Source organism: Paramisgurnus dabryanus, chromosome 4 (assembly GCF_030506205.2).
Source record: "Paramisgurnus dabryanus chromosome 4, PD_genome_1.1, whole genome shotgun sequence".
Lineage (NCBI taxonomy): Eukaryota > Metazoa > Chordata > Actinopteri > Cypriniformes > Cobitidae > Paramisgurnus > Paramisgurnus dabryanus.
The window spans coordinates 20352795-20376941 of NC_133340.1; the positions used below are offsets into that span (position 1 = coordinate 20352795).

Consider the following 24147-nt stretch of genomic DNA (forward strand, 5'->3'; position numbering starts at 1 on the left):
AAGTCTCAGGTGTGCCCAGAATGTGTCTGTGAAGTTTCAGCTCAAAATACCCCAAAGATCATTTATTATAGCATGTCCAAAATGCGCCTATTTGGGTGGGAGCAAAAACGCACTGTTTTAATGCCTGTACCCTTTAAATGCAAATGAGCTACAGCTCCTAACTTCCTTACAACAAACAGTGAGTGCTTTTAGTTCAACTAGATCTGATTAATACAGTATGAGACACTAGATTCTGCAGTAGTAGACAGAGTACAAATTGTGAGGGTGGAACTTAATTTAAGAGTGTAAGTGGGCGGGGCTTTATCAGTGTGACCTCACATTGATAAGAGAATCAAAATGACATGTCTAATGAGACTGCTTTGGTTTAATGGGATTTAATAAACAAGAAACTGGTGATTTTTTTCATCGTAGGGTGTTCAGACATCTTGTAAAAGTGGACTTTGCATAATGGGTGCCTTTATATGTGCACCATTCGTTGAGCTTGTAACTCAACAAACTTTGCTCTGCAACATTCTGTCATCCTGAATTTTCAGACAGTCTTTTGATAGCCACACAGAACCCAAGACTACCTGGTGTGATTTAGCTCGCACTTGGATGTGCACTCATCTAAATTGCATGCGTTTTAGCCGATGATGACGTAATTAGTTTCCACAATGCACAAATGATGAATTGTGCATTGTGATGCAAATATGTGCAGCTGTCGCACGCTCTGCTGTGCATAAAAAAAATAGATGCGTGATGTTTACGCAAGTCCTCATACTTGGGCTTGGACAGTAGCAAACATGCCCAGTGTAAAAACCATTAAGTTAATGCATATCACATATTCAATATTTAATAAAGTCCTTATTTGGTGTCTTACTAGGGGTTTAGAAACCAAATGTCTATCAACAATTTCAAAATATGTCCCTGCACTCTTTCGTGAATAATCATTATTTCAAGAGTTGTTATCTTTTTAATAACAACTTTAAATTCATCTGCTTTACAGCAATGGTCTTAAAGTGGCCATGGCATAAACATCTTCCATGTTTAAGTGCTATAATTGGGTTCCCAGTGCTTCTATCAACCTAGAAAATGTGAAAAAGATCAACCCAGTAACTTAGTTTTGGTAAACCAGAAATTTGGCTCTCCTTATGATGTCAAAAGGAGATCATATTATAATAATACCGCCCCTTAATATGCACTTTCCTGTTATAATAAATTATCTATATGGTATTTTGAGCTAAAACTTCACATGTGTACTCTGGGGACACCAAAGATTTATTTTACATCTTAAAAAGATTTTGTGACGTGGCCCCTTTAACCTACATACACACTTACGCATAGCACTGGTTTGTGTGACGTGCAACGTTTCTTCCTATTAAGAGCCTTTCAAACAAGTCATTTATTAGATTTCACTTACTAGTGCTGCCTTGATAGTAGTTGCTGATGTAGACAGTATGGCAGCTAACAATGTTTTGAAACAGTTATCTTTGAACTACATCTGATATCTGCTCTCTGTAATCTTTGGTTCAGACACAGTGCACAGTTTGAGTCACGAGTCATTTACACCAGAAACACAACAACACAACCCTTGCATGCTCAAGATGTGTGGGCCAATCATTTTCATCTCAAACTCACCCCATTGAAAAAATATTTGTATTCAGGTCTATACAATTTCCCTTATATAGAAATGCAGGTCTAGGGAGAACAGAAATATTTTAACTTTGTAGGGTCGTCACCAGCCTGAGGACTTTTAAAATATACATGACCCTTTATTTTGCCTGCTAGGATAGGATGCACATACTGTATATTGCTAGGACTGGGACTAAAACTAACAATAGCCATGTAAGGAATAATTGACGACAGGCCATTGAATTATTCGAAAATGATGCACAACCACGACGCAAAGCAGATTGACCCCTTGTGATGAGGTGGGAGGGATAATTTTCCATAATTAATTTTGATCTGTTTTTTCACACAAATCTGTTGTATGACTTGGTGGAAAGGTGGCGTACAGAGATTAATTTTAAAGAGTAATTTGTTTATATTTTCTATAGATTAATCAGTGTATGATCATTCTTGGTATTGATATGATTCAGGTGAAGGGATGACAGTGGTGGACTACCGTTGCTGTAGAGTCACAGATTGAGGTGAATCCAGCACTCGCAAACTGGAAAGTTCTCCAAAGAAAATTGCAAACAGCATTATTTTGGGAGGCGTTTTTTGCACCTTCATGTGATTTGCATAATTCACTCAACCAGTTGTGAACACAAGATAACACATGCTTATAAACAACACATTTTCTTGCCTCAAGTCTTTCTAAGGAAAGGTCTGGAAGTCTAATGAGGCTCATGTCAAACTAACTCATCTGAATTCTCTATCTTATCTATCAGTTAGTCCCGTGCTGGTACATCTGTACAAAACTAATCATGCACTCAATTTATTGTGTAATTCATGAGTTTGCTCCAAGCTGTTTTACAGACGCAATGAGAAAGATTTGTGCAATAACAGAATGAATTGTAATTGTTGTGCTTTCTTCCCACATAGCATGCAACCATTGAAACAATGTTAAAAACCGTTGATTTGTCAATGTTAATACCATTGAATCAATATCACGTTTGCACCCTCCATTAATATTGAAAAAATATTGAAATTTCAACAAATCACCATTATCGTGATCAGTGTTTGCTTTAGCTGGGCCCTTTACTCTTGTGTTTTAATGGTAAGTTTTCTTTGGCTGCTGAAGCAGTGTTTTAAAATACATCTGCTATTGCAAAGAAAACAAAGATCTAATGTTATCAAGTAGTTTAATTCTTGTAGATATACCTAAATAATATAAATGAAATACTGTTAAAGTTATGCAAAAAAATGATTTTACAGTACTAGTTGGAAACTGTGTCAGGACTGTTATTTTGAGGATTACAAAAACACATTTAAAAAGTTAAACTACTGAATCTATCTCTGATATCATGAATCGGTCTATGAATCTCATCAATGGTGAAGATTAACAAAAGAAAGCTTCATGCTGCAATGCATGCTGGGTATCATCGTAGTACTAAACTGATTTATAACTCCCAGCATGCATTGCAGTTGATTGTTTTATATGAATTTGTTTGATGATTGTCACCATTGTCGAGATTTGTAGGATGAGTAATGATGTCTGAATGTGTCAGCAACTTTTCTGTTTGCCTTGTCACAGTGTATTTACAAACCAAAACAATTATAAATGTCAAAAATGGATCAACATAATCATATAAAGCAGCTTAATTTGGTATAATCTTGACTTCTTCACTAAAAGCAATCAGTTTCAACTTAACTTTGAAACACATCTTTCTTTTCCAATGCAGATGTGTTTCTACATAAACACAAACAAACACTAATAAAAAGAAAAGAAAGATTTAACTTAGTGAATAACAAGAGTCAAGGACCCAACTAAAGCAAACACTGATCACAATAATGGTGATTTGTTGAAATCTCCATATTTTTTCAATATAAATGGAGGGTGCAAACCTGATATTGATTCAACGAAGTTAACATTGACAAATCAACTGTTTTTAACATTGTTTCAAAGGTTTGCATGCTATCTGGGTTGGTTACTACTGATATATTTGTTAATTAACTTGTTTTGAATAACTAAGTTTCTTCTCCAAAGTCAAAGGGAATGAGAGCGAGAGAAAGAGAGAGAGGTGGGGGAAGAGAGAACATTTAATCTTGGCCTTTTCATTTACTGTTTATTGTATTACAACACTTATTATATAACACACCTGCTTATTATTTTCAAGTAATCCTGAAGCTCTTAAATAGTTGGTTTAGATCTGTTTGTTAAGAGTTGAACTTAAACTTTGCTCAACTTTTTGCCATGCGCCCCTTTCTGTAGGGCGCATCCCTTTTTGCCCCCTTCCCAAAGAAAATTCTCAAGCTTAGAATTAAACAAAACATATTGAATTAAACAATGTAGTACGGTTGGTTGGTAGCCTTATTTTTCTGAAGTTTGATTATACAGAATTTATGATAAATTAATGTATTTAATAAATTTTCCTAAAACTGGTGCCCCCTGGCACCATCTAGGGCCGCCCAGTTTGAGAGCCACTGACTTAATGCAAAGTTGGCCCCTTACACTCTAAAAAATAATGGATTATTTTCAACCCAGCATTGGGTGATAAAGAGAGGAACCCAGCATGTTGGGTTGTAATTCAAACTGAAATGCTGGGCTGTTTAAACTCATTGTTGGTTCACAAATTTTCTGTACGGTTAATTTAACTCAACGGTTGGGCTCACCCATTTTTGACCCAGTGCTGGTTTGAAAATAACCCAGGATATTTTTGAGTGTATAGACATAATTTTAAATGCCCTTCTTTTGTAAGATACAGTAAAAGAGTCTGCTAAATGAGTCAGTAATGAAAGATCTGAGATGTGAGTGTCTTCTTTTAAAGGACAATGTGGAAACACGAGACAGAATAGGCAATTGGAAAAGTTGGAAAAGTTATTAAATATTGGAAAAGTTATTGCTATATGAATGATTAATCAACTGTGCTTTAGGAAAGTGATGGGCAATAATAGCTTTTCATAGACTTGCATTGAAATATGGATCTGGGTCATATCTCGAGTCCAGAATATGTTAGAGATTTCACAATTTTATCTAAACCAAAAATTAGCATCATAGCAGTCCATTTCAACACATTAATTAAAACCCTCAGAACATCATCATAGCAGAACACCTCTCTATTGTTATATGTGTGATTGTGTATTCTGTGGTTTTATTGCATAGAAAAGAGTCTGTTACGCCTCATGGATACAATCTTAAATCATTTAGTTTCTTTGTTATGAACAATATGTAATTAAGACCTTGTATTAGATTACAGAACTGTGAAGTGATGAGATTGTGTGAAGGAAGTAACATCCAATAAGTTCACATACTGTAATGTTATAATGAACATAAAAATGTGTGGTCCGACCGCTACAAGACATCATCACACATCATAAAATTCCAAAGGGAAGATACAGTTTATGGTGGAGCTTTTCTGCTGGCTTATACTTAGCTGATAATATTTTCTTTCTACCCTTCTGCACTTTTAAATTCATATTCAGACATTATTTAGAAGCCTATATTTTTTTATTAATCTGTTGTTGTTGTGGGATCTACAAATTAAAAAGTTGGTTCAACTTTAAAAAATGACTTCAATTTTTTCACTTTAGTTTCACTTTAGGTGAAAAACTTGAAACATTTGTAAGTGTTACCAATTGAAGTAGTTTTTTAAGTTGACCCAACTTTTCACTTGGTGGGACTTTTTCCATTTAGGGCTACTGTAGGAACATTACCGTAAATCCTCTAATATAGGCCCGGGCCTTTATTTTACTCAAGCACATCACGACCCAGGCCTTTATTGGAAGGAGGCCAGAATTAGAGACAGGCCTTTATTTCTATTTGAGCAAAACGGACTACCAGTAGAATGAATAAAAACGAGATTTTGTGTCAATTTGAACCTATAAAATACTAGGTTCATTTATGGAAAATGTACAGTTACCATATAACATTATGGTATGCATACAGAACATTTACAAAAAATAATGGTAATTCAGGCTACTGGCAAAAACATAGCGAACATAACGGTGGTGCATTTTAAACATTTAACCATACACTGTGATAATTAGGCTACCGGTATTCATAACAAAAGGCAACTTACTGGTTTAGACACCTTACCACTCCAAAGTTTAACCATCCTCAGATCGTTCAATTATAGTCCTATGTCATGTTGTTGTGTGTCCGGTTTCGTTTGGTTTGAAGTAAAAAAAATCCTCCAATTCTGTTTAATCCTCCTCCTCCTCAGTTTCCTCCTCTTCCTCTTTGGCTCCGCAGCTGCCATGGTAAACAATGTTGACTGAAGTCTCACGTGCGAGTCAAACCTCAAACGCGAAGTGATTGATTGATTGACATGACCAGGCTACCGTTGCGATGGCTTGGATTCGTGAGCAAACATTGCCCCCCTGTGGTATTTGCATGTATGACAAGCATAATGTTGTGGCCTGCCCAGAAAAATGTTACTTCTAATAATAGCCCCGGCCACTATTAGAGACCGGCCTTTATTTACCTCCGCTGACAAAGAGACCGGCCAATGTTAGAGACCCGGCCGCTAATGGAATACAGGCCAATATTAGAGGATTTACGGTATGTCAACTTCCATGCAACGGGACCCGCGTATGTAAATAAAATGGCTCACTCTACGGTAAAAAAAAAAACATATCTGATTATTAGTGAGGTCTACGATAATATAGTTATGTATGTTATATTCAATATCTTACTAAATTTTACACATTTCACCTTTAAGTACTGTAATGTATCTGTCTTGTGTTTTTGGTTAAAAATAGTTTCAAAAAAATTGTTCAACTTGGAAAAAGTAAGTTACCTGGTTGCCTTAAAATATTTTTAAGTTGAATTAACTAAAAATGTTTAGTTCTCTGTTTTAAACTGTGCACAAACACTGTACTTGGAAAAGCAACATTCTGAGCTGCATATTAGTATAAAAAATGCTAAACTAACCGTGACGCATCAGACAAATGTGGTTAATTCAGAAAAACACGATGCTGCTTTTAGTTAGTTACTCCCAAACACAGTGCCATATATTATTGTGGAAATGTCAGGCTCTATTGCCTGTTTGTAGAAACACACACAAACAAACACTATAAAACCAAAGCCTTGAGGCTGCACTTTGCCTTCTTTAAAAGCGTGACATTCTCAGATCTGTATTTCTGAATGTGTTATTTCATATAAGCAGAGCTTTGGTCATGCATGTTATTTCCTCAGATGTCTCTTTGGTTGTACCGTGACCTGGGGTGTTAAGTATTGATTGTTTAACATTGATTATATAATGTTTCTTGGCCATATTCTCCCACAGATGGTCTTCTGTTATCTAGCTGGTAGCTGAAGTTGTAAATGATTCATCTCAGTTTGTTGAATCAGCCAATGATCTGTCATTGTTGGCAGTGGATCACTCATGGAGAGTTTGATAGAAGTGACTCCTACTTTTATATATTTTAAAACTAAGTTTTCTGACGCATGTACAGTTGTGCAAACGTGCTTTGAAAACGGACTCTGGTCTCTTTGTGTCCTCCTGGGTGTCGTATGGAGTATTTATATGTTGCTGCTTTTGTCTTTTTTAGAGTTTCGCAGTAGTGTTCAGTAGTTCAGATTTCTTCAAAGGCTCAGCTTTCTTCTGCTGGCTGTTTGTAACTTCAACACACATCGATTCGCCAAAACTGTTTGCTGTGGTCTGACAGTATTACCTTATTGAACACCACTAAAACTATTAAAACTATCGGCCTGTCTCCCTCTTTAGACCTTGCCTCTCTGTCTTTAATGCTAACATTAAAGAGCTGTGCTGAAAATGATGGATGTTTTGGCTTTGTTTTATCATTTATCTCTCTCTCTCTCTCTTTCTCGCTCGCTCGCTTGCTATAGCAATGGTCTTGGGTGTATGTGTGACAGTTTAATGGATAGATGGCATTTAGATTTACACCCTCGGGTTTTCTAAAGGCTCAGGTTTCTCCTGCTCATGGTTTCTGACACCAACATGCATTGATCTTTCACTTCCTGCCAAAACCATTTGCAGTGACCAGACAGAATTACCTCTAAAACTTTTAGTCGTGTCATCCCGTCTCCCTTTCTCTGCCTGTCTGTCTCACATTAAAGAGCTGTGCAGTGATGAGTTGATGTTGTTGTCTTCCATTAGATACCTTTATACTTGGTTCACCATACAGTATATGCCCTTTGATCATCCCTACTGGTTCCTCCCACCAACTCAACCAGTTCCTTTGCATCCCATCACCATAGCAATGGTTGTCAAGGGAATGAGCCTTTATATGAATTGCGAATTCTGTTCTCTACAATTAAGCTTAATAGGCTTATCATCTGAATATATGTGCATTACATGCTTACATGGCCATATACATGCACACAATTATGCACTACCATATGCTTAGAAAATAGCCAGGCTTGCTTGAAATATCAAACTATGCAATGTAGTATGCAATAAAGTCAGTAAGTAAAGCTATATATAAAATAATACAAGCTTTAACTTTAAATACATTGCTTGACTTACAATAGCAAACAACTTTGCTTATAAGTCAGAGCTTTATTTCTTTATTTTATTGCATTTTTTTTAAATATTGCGCTTGCAGCGCTGCACAGATCCATTGACGTAATGCTTCATAGGCTCTTGAATCTCTCTCGATGTACTTTGATGTCATACTCCAATCTCTTTCAAACATAGCTTATATTATATAGGAGTTATGTGACCATGTCTCTTTGTCATCAGAATAAAGTGAATCATATTAAAGTAATGAGTGCTGTACTTCCTTAGAAAGACTTTCTTGGCCATTAAGTTTTATTTTATTTCATCCTTTCTTCGATTTCCCCAGTGGATTTCTTTGAGGAATTGTGGGTATAGTATCATGTTGTAATGTGGCCGTTTGGGGTACGAGCCCCACTGGTGTGCACACAAACTCTCATTTCTGCACTTTGCCCAGCCCCATCTGTTCGGGAGCAAGCAATCTGCTCACAAACCTGTGAAGTCTTTCCATTTCTCCAGAAACTGATTTACATACAGAATGTTTACTGTTTATTGACTCTATGGAGCGTCAGGATCTCAGAATGCCATATGTTGTGGAATACTGTGACGTTTTTTATGTTTAACCCCATCCAGATGGTATTTACACCTGATGCTCAGGGAATTAATCAATTAAGGAATTAATTGTAACTAATAGATTTCATATTCAGTTTGCTCATGTTATAAGTACTGTAGTGTATTATTTCTTTAGTTTACATTAGGTGTGGGAATCATTTGGACAGTCTTGATTTAATTCCGAATCGATTCTCGATGAACTAGTAAGCATATTTGATGTTTTTTTTCTTTTTTCACTGCTCGCGTAGGCTTCACTGGAGGTGCTTGTGCGCTCTCTAGACCAACCATGTGCTGCACCGCTCACGCGCTTGACTTACATCTTTTGGTTTCGATAACATCACATTATTATTTTGTAAACTAACTTTTAAAATCAATCAAATTTTTCCTCCACACAGTTTACATTTACATGAAACTATATAATTATAAATATATACAAATAACAAACAGATCTGTCTCTTAACATTAGGGGCCAGTTATGTAGATCATGGCAGCATAAATGTATTAAATTATATTACTATGATGTTCATGTAGAAACCTGGTACAGCTGAGAGCACATCTTCATATAGGAGAGTGATTCTGTTTGATCCCAGTAAAGTATGCCAGGTCATGACCAAAACCTCCAGATCTCAAAGCCGACCCTCTCGATGAGAATTGGCAACATGTAAATTGTATTTAGCCAAAATTTTTTGCATTGTTGAACCGGATTTGCATAATTACTTTAGCAAATTGGATGTTAAGTCAATGCAGATGACACATGCACATAAGCTATGAGTGGGAGTCGTTTTTTCCTAATGAAGTTGGCCTTCAGTGATCTCGCCCTATACAGACATACAGATAAAGCTTGGAGTGCTTGATCGTGATGGAATTGTACGAGGAAATGAAATTAAACAGTGAACAAGCACTTGAGATGCAGAAAATCATCAACATGCGTATTAGATTCACCAACTCAAGGCCGAGTGGCTCTTATACGCTTCTTACGAGGCCAGTTTCATTCACAAGAGAGCTTAAAAGGGAAGCAAGGATGTTTGCCGTGTTAAAACCCAGATGATTCCTCCTCAGCTGTTTGTGAGGCAACTGGAGTGATACGCTTTCACAGATGTGTTATTCAGGCAATCGTGTTGTTACTACATTTACACAAGCTGTTTCATCTTTTCCACTGTCTACCGGATACATACAGGAGTTTGTTTGTGCTATTTCAAAAGGTCTGTCATTCACCTCTGTCTCTCATTGGCTATTGTGAAAGTACTGATGATGTTATAATCCAGGTTTGATATGATCAGTGCATCCTTAATTTGCTTGCAACCATATTTGGAAGCTAAGGCTGTGAATCACAATTTTTCTCTATGGGAAATGAATTTAGGATTCTAATTTTTTTCCACAAAAATATAATAAAATGATGGGGAACTTGTGGCAGTGATACAAGATTTTTCTTGCCTTTTTTTCAGAACCAACATTGTTGCATTGTCACTCTTTCTGTTGCCATCTGGATTTTCCGCAATGACACTCATTTCTCTCTCTCTTTTTTCGTGAAATCCAACAAGTAAACCGACTTTGTGTAGGTCTGCCGCCTTGCTATACATCATGCGAGTGACAGCAGAACGCCGCAAATGAGGAAGAGAGAGGAGAGAAATGATCGGTCTGATTGGTGAATGAATAGGGTTTGGTTTTACTGTGTGTGTGTGTGTGTGTTTGACTGAGCATCTTGGATTATTGTAAAGCAACATGCAGCATCTGAATACAGGGAAATGCTGTACATGCATGTGAATCGCTGTCATTTAAGGACATTAGGGACAGTTTTAGCCTAATGGTTAGGGTGTGAGGCTCGTGACTCGGTTAGGGGCTCACGACTGATAGGTTGCAACTGTGTTGCCCTTGAACAAGACACCTTAACCCCAATTACTCCCCGGGCACTGCAGTGATAGCTGCCCACTGCTTTGGATGTGTGTGTATTCACTATTTGCAGTGCATGTATTCAATGGATGGGTTAAATGCAGAGGTCACATTAGGTTACCATACTGTGGCAAATACGTCTCGTTCACTTCAACTTTCATTTAGAAGGAAGATTGCATTTTTGTATAAAACGAGCTTGTGATTCTTTTACTGAAACTTTAAGATTTAATCAGTAAACATCACACATACATGATAATATGAGCCAAAAAACAAACAAAAAAAAAAAAACAATAGAGGTCTAGAACCCAGATTGTTTTCTTGGAATCTCTGGTGTGCAAAATTTCATTTAAAGTCTGAAATAAAAAAAAATGCTGGTTTAATAATGAGGCAATATCTGAAACTTTTGTAATAACCAGTATTTGATGAAGACATTGTAATTCTGAGGTGATGTATGCTGAGGCGTATCCGCTCATCTCAGATTTGAATTTAACCCGGTTCTGACCTCCTTTCATTCACAATTATTCTTGGTGTGTGAGGCAGGTGTTTGGTTATCAGACTTTTGAATAATAATTCATGCACATGCGTCACATGTTCACGTGTGAGACTGGAAGTTAATTACAGCTGTGACTAAGAATATTGGAGCTTTTGGGTTTTCGTGCACACACCTGCACTACTTAACACAGAAATCCATCCTTCATATTTATGAGCTGGTAAGTCTTGTTTACGACATCAGTTGTGTCCAAGTCACTTTCGCAAGCATGTTTTGCCGCAAGATGGCGTGTAGCTGATTTTAATGAATGACACCAAAATACAGCAAGGTTGGTTAACTTTACTTATATAAAATAAAAAACAAAGTACTGTATGCAGATCAAGCATTTAACTGTAAAACTGTAAACTGTAGCGTTATACATATTAACTGTTATATTACAGTGCTACACTGTAAAAAAATTCCGTAGAAATTGCAGCTGGGTTGCCGGTAATTTACCGTAGATTTACATTTATGTTACTTACTGGCAAGAGTTTGTTCAAAGTTAAATGAACATTAAACATTTACAAGTCTTTGTCTTTACAGAGTAAAACTACAAAAACAGTATCAAGCAAAACATTCTGGGAAACAAAATCTGAAGCAAAAAACAGAAAAAGTTTGATGATGATTTCTGGTTCCCAGAATGCTTTGCATGAGGCTGTAATTGTATAGTTTTATTCTGTAAAGATAAAGACTTGTTAATATTAAAAATGTATTTAACTTTGAACAAATTCTTGCCAGTAAATAACATAAATGTAAATCTACGGTAAATTACCGGCAACCCAGCTGCAATAACATTGTAATTTCTACGGAATTTTTTTACAGTGTATCATATTTTGTATAGACAGCTTATATTTAGCTGTAAATAAAAGCCTTTCATCTGTCAACTACAGCCGTTGCTTCTATTGGTTCCTATATGTTTCTTGCTGAGACGTCCCCAACTTGTAAACTCTGGGCTTAAAGACGCCTTTGTGGTGTCATTCATGGCATTCATCTCGTTAATACAATATATTCGACATGATTTGAACGCATCATTAAAGTAATGTCTGATGTTAAATGTGTTCACCACAGAAAAAATTGATTAACCAACTACCAAATTTGAATGATTAAAAAAACATAAGTTATCAAATAAAATAAGTTATCAAAAACAGTCTTGGAAAAAGAGGCAGGATTGGCTTCTGAAACCACGGACACTCACAGAAAAGCTGCCGTCTCTTTTAACTTTCAAATGCCGCTACAACTTGAATGGATGCTTGCAATTGTTTAAGGGGCGGGGCCATGCTCTGTGGCTCCAGTGCATCATCAAGCCACCGTTTTAGCCCCGCCCAAATAATTCTGAATACACAAATGTGGAAAAACAGTTTAAGTCCAGAATTCAGTACTACATAGTTCACAGTCTTGTAAAGTGTTTCAGAAATACATTTCTAACATTTATAATGTGTTTCGAAACAATTCTCGGAAATGATTATACATTACTTATAATAATATATGAATTAGCAGATTTTATGTGTATGGGATAGCATCACATATCCAGCCGTATCTAATGTAAAATGTGTATGGGATTTGGACGTGTACAGTTGTTTATACACACTGGACATTCTTGAGGTGCTCCATAGAGAATTGAAGCGGGTATATACAGTAGAGGCTGCAGTTTAATGGCTCTCAGCTGGGTGTTGTTGGATTTATGCCCACACTGTATTCAGCAAACACCCATGAGAACCTCTGAGAATCAGTCCAGAATCTTCCAACCATCTGTACACACACTCCTAAACAAGCAGTTGAATGCACACAGTTTAGTATTTAGCTTACAGAGAAAAACTTCCCGATTCGTGCTTGAAAAAAATCAATGCACAAACAAACAGAGAGGTAATGACCTCACACCCTTCTAGTACTTAAAATCCAATCTACAGTGACCTTGAGAAGTACTTCAGCACTTAACTCATTCAAAATATCTGAATGGTATTGCGGTATGTAACAAAATCTCAAAGCCAGTGATTCATCAAGGGAATGCTTAAATGTTTTTGTATTGACTTTAACTGGTGTCAAGGTAATGTAGATGATGAAGTTGATTGTTCACAAGATCACACAGGTCTAGTTCAGCACATTAACTCTTGTATCTTACACAAGCCTGCAACGATTACCTTTAAAACGTGCTTTCAAATATATGTGCACTATTTTGATATTTATTCCAAAATATTAATTTGTTTCTCTAATTGATGTTGAAAGGTTGGAAGTAAGTCTCCAAACATAATTGTGGGCTATGTCAATAAACATTTTAAACGTATCTTAATGTAAAAATGCTATACGATATGTGCGAGGGTCATGTTTGGGGGATAGAAAATGTCAAGATTAATGCAGTTTTTGAGGTTATATTAAAAAGAGCGGAATACTGGGAAACTGAGGACATCGCTAAGACCACTTAATAATCTGGATACACACAATTTTGTTTTGTTTGTTATACAATAAGTCAATTACTTAGGCTTTGTGTACACAACAACAATGTAGTAAAAAATTAAATGTTTTTCGTTTGCGTTTATAAAAAAATTCACATACACGAAAACACTGTCAAAAATATGTGTGTTTACATGGTCACCCAGATAGCATGCAACCATTGAAACAATGTAAAAAATCGTTGATTTGTCAACCATTGAATCAATATCACGTTTGCACCCTCCATTAATATTGAAAAAATATTGAAATTTCAACAAATCACCATTATTGTGATCAGTGTTTGCTTTAGTTGGGCCCCTTACTCTTGTGTTTTAATGGTAAGTTTTCTTTGGCTGCTGAAGCAGTGTTTTAAAATACATCTGCTATTGCAAAGAAAACGAAGATCTAATGTTACCAAGTAGTTAAATTTTTGTAGATATACCTAAATTATGTTAATGAAATACTGTTAAAGTTATGCAAAAAAAAAAGGATTTTACAGTACCAGTTGGAAACTGTGTAAGGTCTGTTATTTTGAGGATTACAAAAACACATTTAAAAAGTTAAACTACTGAATCTATCTCTGATATAATTAATCGGTCTATGAATCTCATCAATGGTGAAGATTAACAAAATAAGGCTTCATGCTGCAAAGCATGCTGGGTATCATCGAAGTACTAAACTAATTTATAACTCCCAGAATGCATTGCAGTTGATTGTTTTATATGAATTTGTTTGATGATTGTCACCATTATTGAGATTTGTAGGATGAGTAATGATGTCTGAATGTGTCAGCAATTCTTCTATTTGTCTTGCCACAGTGGATTTACTAACCAAAACAATTATAAATGTCAAAAATGGATCAACATAATCATGTAAAGCAGCTTAATTTGATATAATCTTGACTTCTTCACAAAAAGCAATCAGTTTCAACTTAACTTTGAAACACATCTTTATTTTCCAATGCAGATGTGTTTCTATACAAACACAAACAAACACTAATAAAAAGAAAAGAAAGATTTAACTTAGTGAATAACAAGAGTCAAGGACCCAACTAAAGCAAACACTGATCACAATAATGGCGATTTGTTGAAATCTCAATATTTTTTCAACATTAATGGAGGGTGCAAACCTGATATTGATTCAATGAAGCTAACATTGACAAATCAACTGTTTTTAACATTGTTTCAATGGTTTGCATGCTATCTGGGCAGGCAAGTAAATGCCGAAAATAAAGCATGGTGTATAGTTTTTTACGTGTACGCCAACGTACGAGACTGTAAATGCACGGTCTAACACACAGCTTTGCAAAACCTAGTTTATTTAAATCTTAAGTGTACGCAGACGTTCGCCGCATGCGCATTGCAGACAAAATGCATACATTCTACATACTACATGTACATAACACATTTAATGTGTGTGCGGTTAAAAAAAAATGGTCGTACATGAATAGTGTGTGCAGACTATTCTGATGACGAAATTTGCATCACATGCACTTTACGCGTACCCTTGTGTAAAAACTAAATTATTCTTCATGCTTAACACAGCATGTCTGCGCACATAAATATTATTTACAGAGCGAAAAATACAAACATTGAAGTTGGTGAAAGCATTGACCAGTTTTGTTTAGACGAATGATGAAGTAGTTTTATTACTACAGTTGACCCTTGACTATAAAGCACCAAAATTTTGTAAACTTTGTTGGAGAAGCATTAATAAATGCGTTACCTTGAGCAGTACAGACACTTCTGTAGGCCGCCATTGTTATATTGGTTATATTCGCGCATGCCTATAGATTGAAATAACACATGCGTGTCTGTTATCACAGATTCATGTTTTAATAGTTTACACATGGACGACAAGACGTCGTTAACAAAAACTTGCACATTAACATACTTCTGAATGTTTTTCTTCATCATTCATCCCAGAACAGAGAATAGCTGTCCTCGTTGTCTAATCTCTGTTCACGTTTGATACTTTCAGCTCGTTCATCTCTCTCATCTCTTGTCCTGCGGCCGGTTTCTGGCTCTAAGCTCCCACATTAACCTTGTACCAGTGATGTATAGACAATCAGCGTTTCGGTGACTGATTTTGGTCTTGAGCGTTTCGGTCTTGAGCTGACCTGTGCTTCTGTCACACCGAGAGAGTTTCAGAGTTCACTGGTGAATCATTTTTACTTCAGTTTATGGCATTTGTTTACATTTATAAGTGTTTATTCACAGGACAAATGAAGTGTGAGATTAGTCCTGGAAGAAGTAAGATTTCTGGTGGTGTCTAGAAGTGGATATACATTTGATTTTAACTGTTTTTCAATCTGTTCTGCATCCATCCACAAAAATTCACAGTCTGAATATAACAGAGACATTAAACAACCAAAGACAAAAAGCTTCTTTGTGATATACAGTATGAATGTTTCTTTGTGTACTGTATGTTTACCATAACCTTATTTTTTTCAGATTGAACCTGCTTTAAAAACTTTTATTTATAGTGAATTTGCCTTTAGGGGGGAAAAGACAGCATGTAAATACATCATGGCTGAACAGCTCTTCTGTATATAATATGATGCCAAATGGCATTTCTTGCTACGTATGACGTGAATGATTGCATCACACTAAATGTAAATATGTTTAAGTGTAAATGAGATTCAAGGGCAATGGACAGGAAATTATCGATAAATAATGATTTACTGTTTGGTCTGTTCCTCACACAAATCTAAGCTGTATATTTTAGCTGAACTTTGCCTTTAAATCCAATTAAACTGAATGATGTCTCTCTGCATCATTTTAACCTTCACCTCTAAAGTAATAACCTTTGATTCACACCACCATTCGTAAAAAACTACAGCCACCCGATGACACAGACGAGCAGCTTTTAAAATGTTGTAGTGCCAGACGTTTGTACAGTCTTAGTCAGGTAACATTCAATTAATTGCACTTTATATGTCCAGATTTCCTCGCAGACGACTTGCATAACCTCTGTTTAAAGGAAATGGAAACTGGGTGTCAAGTTGAAACTGTATAAAGGGCATTAACTTTTATAGCTTTAGATTATTCATTAAGCTCCGTCTCAGATGTCTCTGAGTAATACAGATTTAAGTGCAAGATAATAATTATAACTATTTGCATGTTACAGTTTTAAGGGCTTTCACAGCATTTTCATTTGCGTACAGGAACAGAATATTAGACTAGAACAGTTTTCAATTTTCCAGACGTGGTTTAACCAGTCACCCAGTAAGTCATTACGACTATCAGTGGTCTCACATTCAATTAAAAGACAAGATCCATTAAATAATGACTCGGACTGCGAAACGAAACCTAATGGTGGTGAATCTTTGATGAACCGCAGGGAGAAACCTCCATGGAGAAGAAACACAGCTCTTGGATTATTTACAAGAGGCTTGAATAAAGCCAATAAAGCACTTAGAGAGAAAAACTATGTTTTTAACGTTTTTACAGATGATAGACATACATTAGTCTTCCCTCGAAACATCTGAGCAGTAATGTGGCACTACAGAAATTATGATACATTTTCAGTAATTATTTAGCAGATGCCTTATCTAAAGTGGCTTACATAGTGGTAGTGATGGGAAAAACATTTATTAACAGATGCATCACAGTTTCTTTCTTAAAGTCTCACTGCAGCCATTTGTAATTGTATAACTTAAAACTTTTCTTTAAGCATTTTAAAAGCATATTGAAATGTTTTTACTATAACAGTCATTGCTTTAAAACTGCTTAAATGTAATTCCCTCATTTAGTATATGCGGATATATGAATATGCAAATTGGCCCTCTACTCATATGCACAGCTCGGTTATGAATATGCAAATTAGCCCGTGCCTCCATCCTTCGTACACGCAAATAGCATTCGCAAAACTAACTGTTTTAGCGCTGATTAGCAGTTTAGACTATTACACACTTCATGTGAGTTAATCATGTGATTGATTGCATGTGGTCACAATGGACACAAATCTCAAGAGCGTTTACAGCATGTAAACAAACTCACAGAATGAAAAAAAGGTTATCATTCAAGGACACAAAGGTTAAATACGTTTATAATATCATATCAAGTAAGCAAAGCGCATTCTGCATGTTGTGAAACAGAGAAAGGAGGATTTCAAAATGTTACAGACAAAATAATATCATGGAAGTATAAATATAATATATATTTAAAGGTGCCAAAGAATGCATGGAAATAATGTGTGAAATATAAATTTTTATATTTACATAGATGGTTTATATGGTTGTTATATTAAGTGCAAAAATTATCCAGAAACGTTTTTGCATGTCCATTTACCACCCTAAGATTTGTCCTTTGAATGAAATGGTCTATTTTTGCACTATTTGGAAGGGTGGTGAATAATAATGTTGAGCTCTGGTCTGCTCTGATTGGCTCAGCTCTATGGCTCATACCAGTAGCTCACATTAGTAAACGTACATCTCGACTGTTACATAACATTATGTTGAGATTCGCCTGTTTTCCAGTTTTTTGCATGCATAAGAATGAGGAAACAAATGCATTTGAGGCTCACAATATGTCATTTACTTAAACAGAACTCTTATTATTCATCTATGCCTTGGTTCTATGGCACCTTTAAATAAAATATGTGTGCCAGTCTGTACCACAACAACATATTTGTAGCAAAAGCCATCAATACATTGTCTAGGTCAAAATGATCGTGTTCAGTGAAGATACATTTTAAGTATCGCATAGGAAACGAGTGATGGAAATGCCAATTTGAATTAAAGCAACACTAAAGACTTATTGCTCTTTGCTCCCCCTACAGGTTAGAAGTGTAATTGTTCATTACCACTGTCGTAAATACTGCAGCATAGCTGGCTCTGATTGGATTGTAGGTCTGCCGTAAAGCAAGTTTTTGTAGTTATCACTCGAACTACAGGACCACTACCCGACGGTTGGAAACTTCTTTAGTGCGGTTTTGGCCGATAGAGGGCTGCAAAACGAATGTGAAAGTGCCATTCACCCTGTTTTGAGTGGATGAACCACTGAAACTTTTTTGGAAACGTTATTTTAAGGTAAAAAAAAAACTCTTTGGTGTTGCTTTAAAAACCCCTATTTTGCAAAAAAAGTTTATACACTCGCTTGAGATGGTTTTTGACTTGTGCGAGAAAGAGTAAATGTGAATAATTGGAGATGGAAATGCATTTGTCGAATATATTATGATATACGGTGAACATTAAACCCACGTGACTGATCGTCTAGCCGTATCAGCTGACATTGTCTTTACCAATATATGGGGCTTGACGTCATGGCAATGCCCTTCCTGCTAATGCCTGCAAATCGTAACTACATGCAGCCCTGTATCCATTTTCTAAGCGTGCCTTGTTTTATTTACTGTTGCTTACTAGGTTACAAATACCCGTTTTTCACTCAAACAACTTGATGGAAATGCACTTAATTCACATTTGCTTGTTTGAATTTTTTGCTAATTTTGGAAAGATTTACTTCACGTATGAATGAAAACCCCACTACTGATGCTGAGCAATGGCCTTCCCTGAAGCCTGAACATTCCCACAAATTCCCAAAATTAAAGTACATCGGCCTCTGTTATGTGATGAAAATAATATGTGATTCTGTCTGTGACATCCAAGCTAAAGTCTTATAATCTAATGATGAGATTATTCAGTCAATATTTAATATATCAAGGTTATATTTTCACAGAATGTTCTTTATATTACACTCTCAGAAAAAGGTGCATGAAGGTACAAAAATTGCTGCTGGGGCAGTACTTTTGTACATAAAATCTGCATATTGGTACCTCAAAGGTACCTCTTTACCTATATGGTACTTATTATGACCTTTTTTAACATCCCAGGTAGCATTTTGTACTTTTTTTTCTGAGAGATGATTTTATATCGAAAAATGACTTTAGCTGTGTTGCACAGACAGGTACAGGGTGACGTCCCTTAATTTATCTCATCATATAAACATACCATGTTACAAATATATGCAACATGATTATTGATGTCCGCCGTAAAAGAAAGACGTGTTTTCAATACTCAACTGATTTATTTGCTATTTATTGACACACTGTGTGAATAATCCTTAAGCACGAGGCGGCAAGCGTTCAGTCCTGGTGTTAATTTATTAATCCAATTAACTTTTAATGGGAGTATTTAAAATGCAATGAACTTAAGAGGCTCAGCACACAGTCCACTTCATTTTATCAATCCTAATTCAACCTCAAGCCATTAAACACACACACACACACAACGGCAAACTACAACAACAGTGTTTTTTCTGCCAGCACATTTTACCATTAAGCTTTATTCAGTGTTGTTGGCAATTGTTCTTCTCTCTTCATTTCTTTTTTTTTCTTGTTTTCATTTCATCTCTGTCCATCTCTCTTTCTCTGTCTCAAGTGAGTGAACAGGTCTGTGTAAATCATGTGATTGATTACACAGAAAATAAACCGCCAGTTAATGACTCTGTCTTTGCTCAGGTCGACTCAATTTCTTGATCAATACTGCATTAACATCCTGCAATAATCACACACACACACACACACACACGCACGCACGCACGCACGCACGCACACACACACACACACACAAAGAAATACAGACAGTACAGAAACACAATCAAAGCCATTAGATAAACACAACCACAATAAGAATACAACACAATTTAATGTGACCATGTGTTAACTTTCCATGCCATAGTATGGTATATTGCCAAGGTTTTCTGATGTGTTGTGAGGGTAATGCTAAGACTGTCTGGTCTCTAGATATGACAGAAACTCTCTCCAGTATAAATGTGTTTACTTGTTTAATCTTCTAACAGGTTAAAATCTTTGGTTTGAATATAAGCAGCAATAATACTGTAGTTAAACTTGCTCATTACAGTTTTTTTCGATTGCTAAACGCCAGTGGGCACAACTGGAGTCACATGTGCAAAACTCTAACTACAGTCTGCACAGCAGCAGTTCATGTGGACCAAACTCTAGTTCGTTTTTCATTGCTTGAACACAGTTTTCAAAACTTTACACACTTATCCCATGACTTTAACCACAACCTGCACAACACTGTGGATTTACAGCACTTTGTTCAAATGCTAACACACTGCTGTCAAAACTGTGAATCACACATTCAAAACACAATTGATTTCAGCATTGTGCCTTTCAAACACTGCTGATTGCAATTTCATATAAATATAAATTCCAATTTCATATATATATTTCATTTATATATAATATTACCTTTCATGTACTTTAAGTTTCTACCTTTTTCTCATTACTGTAATTCCGTAAATTACTACAGACAACTGAAGCAAACTGCTAATTTTCATTTACCCTAAAAAATTATGATGTTCTAAAAAAAATATTGTGATAAATCAATAAATAAATCATTCTTTAAAGAAAACATTACTTGGTGTGATATCACTGAAATTGTTAAAACTGTAAAGATATAAAGTTAGTATTTTGTGTATTGGTGTTTGATGTTAGTGTTTTTCCTCTCAGTGTGTTGTGAGTGACAGTGTGTGTTATCTCAGTGAGGGTTGTGTTTAGTGTTTGGCTGCACGGAGCTGTTTTGAGCCATATGTTAAGAGTTGTGCTCAGGTGACTTTTGGTAGTGCAGACTGTAGTTAGAGTTTTGCACATGTAGCTCCAGTTGTGCCCACTGTCGTTTAGCAATCGAAAAAAACTGTAAAACTTAAAAGTCTTGCTCATTAAATGACAAGCGCTGATGTTGTAAACATTACCATTATATAATGAGAAGATGGACTGAATGAAGAAAACGAAAAGCAGATTTTCATATTTAAACGTTCTAACTTCTGACATGTTCCTCTCTACTATCTTCATTTCTTCTTCATTTACAATGCGGATCTTGATGCACTGTCATGGGTCATATCCGATCTGTGCCACATGAGAGAAAAAAACAAGTCACTTCAAACATGCAGTGTAAATGCAGCATAATTTTTTTTTCCCAAAACTTACATGAGGAAAAAATCTTTGAAAATGAAGTTTCCGATCATTTTGACTTGGATGAGTTCATCATTTCTCTGACAGATCATTGACAGTTGGAAGGAAATATGTCCCCTAAATGAGACAAACCGATGTGTGCAACTACATTCTAACATTCTTCATTTTAGGATGAATGTAAACACACGCCTTTTGGATTGAGAATATCACCTCCATTAAATCCAGTAGAGAGATTGGAACAGAATGGAATTTGAAACGTTTTAGCTAAAAATGTTGCCATGCTAAAGGTGTTTTTTGCAGAAACGTTTCAGATTTCGTTCTGTTCTCCTGCTTCAGAAGAAGGGAAACCAGAGCAAGAGGATCTTTCTGGAACAGATTATCACTGGCGTTTTCCAGACAAAATAGTGTGTGTGTGCGTGTGTGTGTGTGCTTGTGTGTTTGTGGGATAGAGGAGGAAAATAATGGCATGTCACCCGAGGAATGTCAGTGTGGGAAATCTGAGGAGCTAATCTCTTCCTCTTGGATTGGTCCACAGGGATTCGGCCAAAAAAAAGGAGTTTACAGATATCTCGTAAACCATACGCTTGTGGTACTAGTCTATTCTTTATGATGATGATCATGATCATTTCTGTATGGAGAAACCATTAATGGAGAAATCAGTTTAATTCAGATGTTTTATTCATAACTATCACAAATCCTCTCTGACGCATGAAGTGAATGGGAGAGTTTTTGCATGTGCCTGGAATACATTTACATCTTTTCAAACCATACCCTGCTGGCTCACTAATGGATTATCACACGAAAGCAATGATAAGTTATCTACAGTGAGTGGTTTATGGGTTAAATTGGGATCTGTGGTTGGCCATCCTTTCTTCCAGGACTTAGAGAAACGTCACTACATACAGATTGTATCAGTCGTAAATGTGGTATGTATGTTTACATGACAACAATGCAGTGAATATATTACGTATACACAACAACGCTGTCAAAAAGATCTGTGTTTAAATGGTTCTGTGAAAACGACTAAAAAACCTGCATTAACATGTCTGACCAGTAGATGGCAATATTACTTTGTAAAGAAACACTATGTCTGCTCACATATCCTTCATTCCTCAGTGATAAGATAAAGTTTTGTTTTAATAAACGACGAGGTAGGTTAATTACTACAAGTGACACCCGACTACAAAGCACCAAAAATGTAAACTTTGTTGAAGAAAAGCTAATAAGCGCTCAGTATCTGTTGGGCGATATGCCCCATTTGGAGATCATCCTATCGTCAGCCTGTGAGTTTGACGATACATGATAGTATCGTGGGGGGGAAGTAGTACTCATTTATTTATTTGTTAATTTTTTACTCAATGGCAAAAAAGAAGCAAGGGTAACACTGTCATGACGCCACCCTTTTTAAAACTGGTGCCATTAATCTGTGCGTGTCATTAAAACCCTGGCGCTCTGAAATTTCCTCCGTGTCAAGGAGCGGGACAAACACACTCACTGGTTTTAACCCTTTGCACGCTAACAACCTCTCCAGTGCAAGAAAATATCAGAGCCGTGCGTATTACAAGCTCATGTGCGAGGAAGAGTCCGAATCATGCGCATTACAAGTTCAGTGGGTAGAAGGAGTCCTTGACGCACGCATTCAGATCCTAAGAAGAGTCCAAGACACACGTATTTAGTCCAGGTGCAAAGTGAATCCCACAAACCCTCTCATGCAAGGAAAAGCACGCAATGCGCATGTTAATGTGAAACTATGATGATAATAATAATAACCATCGCCAACTATCGTCATGAAAGCCTGCTTATTTTGGCTATATGTCTGATGATCGTCAATACAAGATACTATCATCTATCGGCACAACCCCAGTAGGAAGCCATTGTTGTTTGGTTATACCCACATATGCCTTTAGACTACATTTTCACATGAGCGTGACGTCACTGTTATCACAGATACACGATTTTACATGTAGTTAATAAGGAGACGACAAGCCATCATGTGCACTTTGAAACCCGTCTTCAAAATGACCCCAAAACTCAATTCACAGCCAATCCACATAAAAAACATTCCTGTTTACAGTTTTAATAGTTATTGTGTAAACAGCATCTTATTTTGCTTGTTGGTTTTGCCAACTTTAAAATTTAATGAACTTTATTTTGATGGACTTTAAACATTTTACATTTACATAACTTTCATGTTAGAACGCTCATTAAAAAACTGAAATAGATCTGATGTCTGATGAGCTGGATCATCTTATTATTATTGTGTGGGTGAGTATGAAGAGGATCAGAGTTTTGGTTGTCAGGGATAAAATGTGCAATGAACATTGTGTGCTTACATTAAAGGAGAGACATCAGTCCCAAAAGATCAGAGACCTGGGGGCTACTTTGTAGCAAGTTGCTAAATATCACACAGAACACCTTAGCAACCATTTAACAAAGCCTTAGCAACCACAGAACACTCTAACATTATCGAGGGAAAGCAGCGACACTTTCTTAAGAAAGTAATCAATGTGATGGATGTTATGGTTGTGTGTTTTCTTCTGTAGGTGGTGTGACAGTGGAATGAGTGATGCCGGGTTGCTGGTGAGGAATGACTGTCTGTTTGATCCTGGCCCTGTTCACACTGACCACACACACTGAGGTGAAACCACCATCATACACACAATCACCCATGAGGCTGTATATTTAAAATATTTATCATGTAGCTCA

At 36.3% G+C, this 24147-nt stretch overlaps 1 protein-coding gene across 2 annotated transcripts in view; it reads left to right on the forward strand.

The window, feature by feature from the left end:
* The window catches only part of gcgrb (glucagon receptor b), a 37816-nt gene that overhangs the window by 1786 nt on the left and 11883 nt on the right, over window positions 1-24147 (forward strand). For both annotated transcript variants that reach the window (XM_065274364.2, XM_065274367.2), the window contains exon 2: window positions 23985-24079. In XM_065274364.2, the coding sequence (XP_065130436.1) occupies window positions 24029-24079 (51 nt within the window). In that variant the 5' untranslated portion in view covers window positions 23985-24028. The remainder of the gene's footprint in view (window positions 1-23984; window positions 24080-24147) is intronic.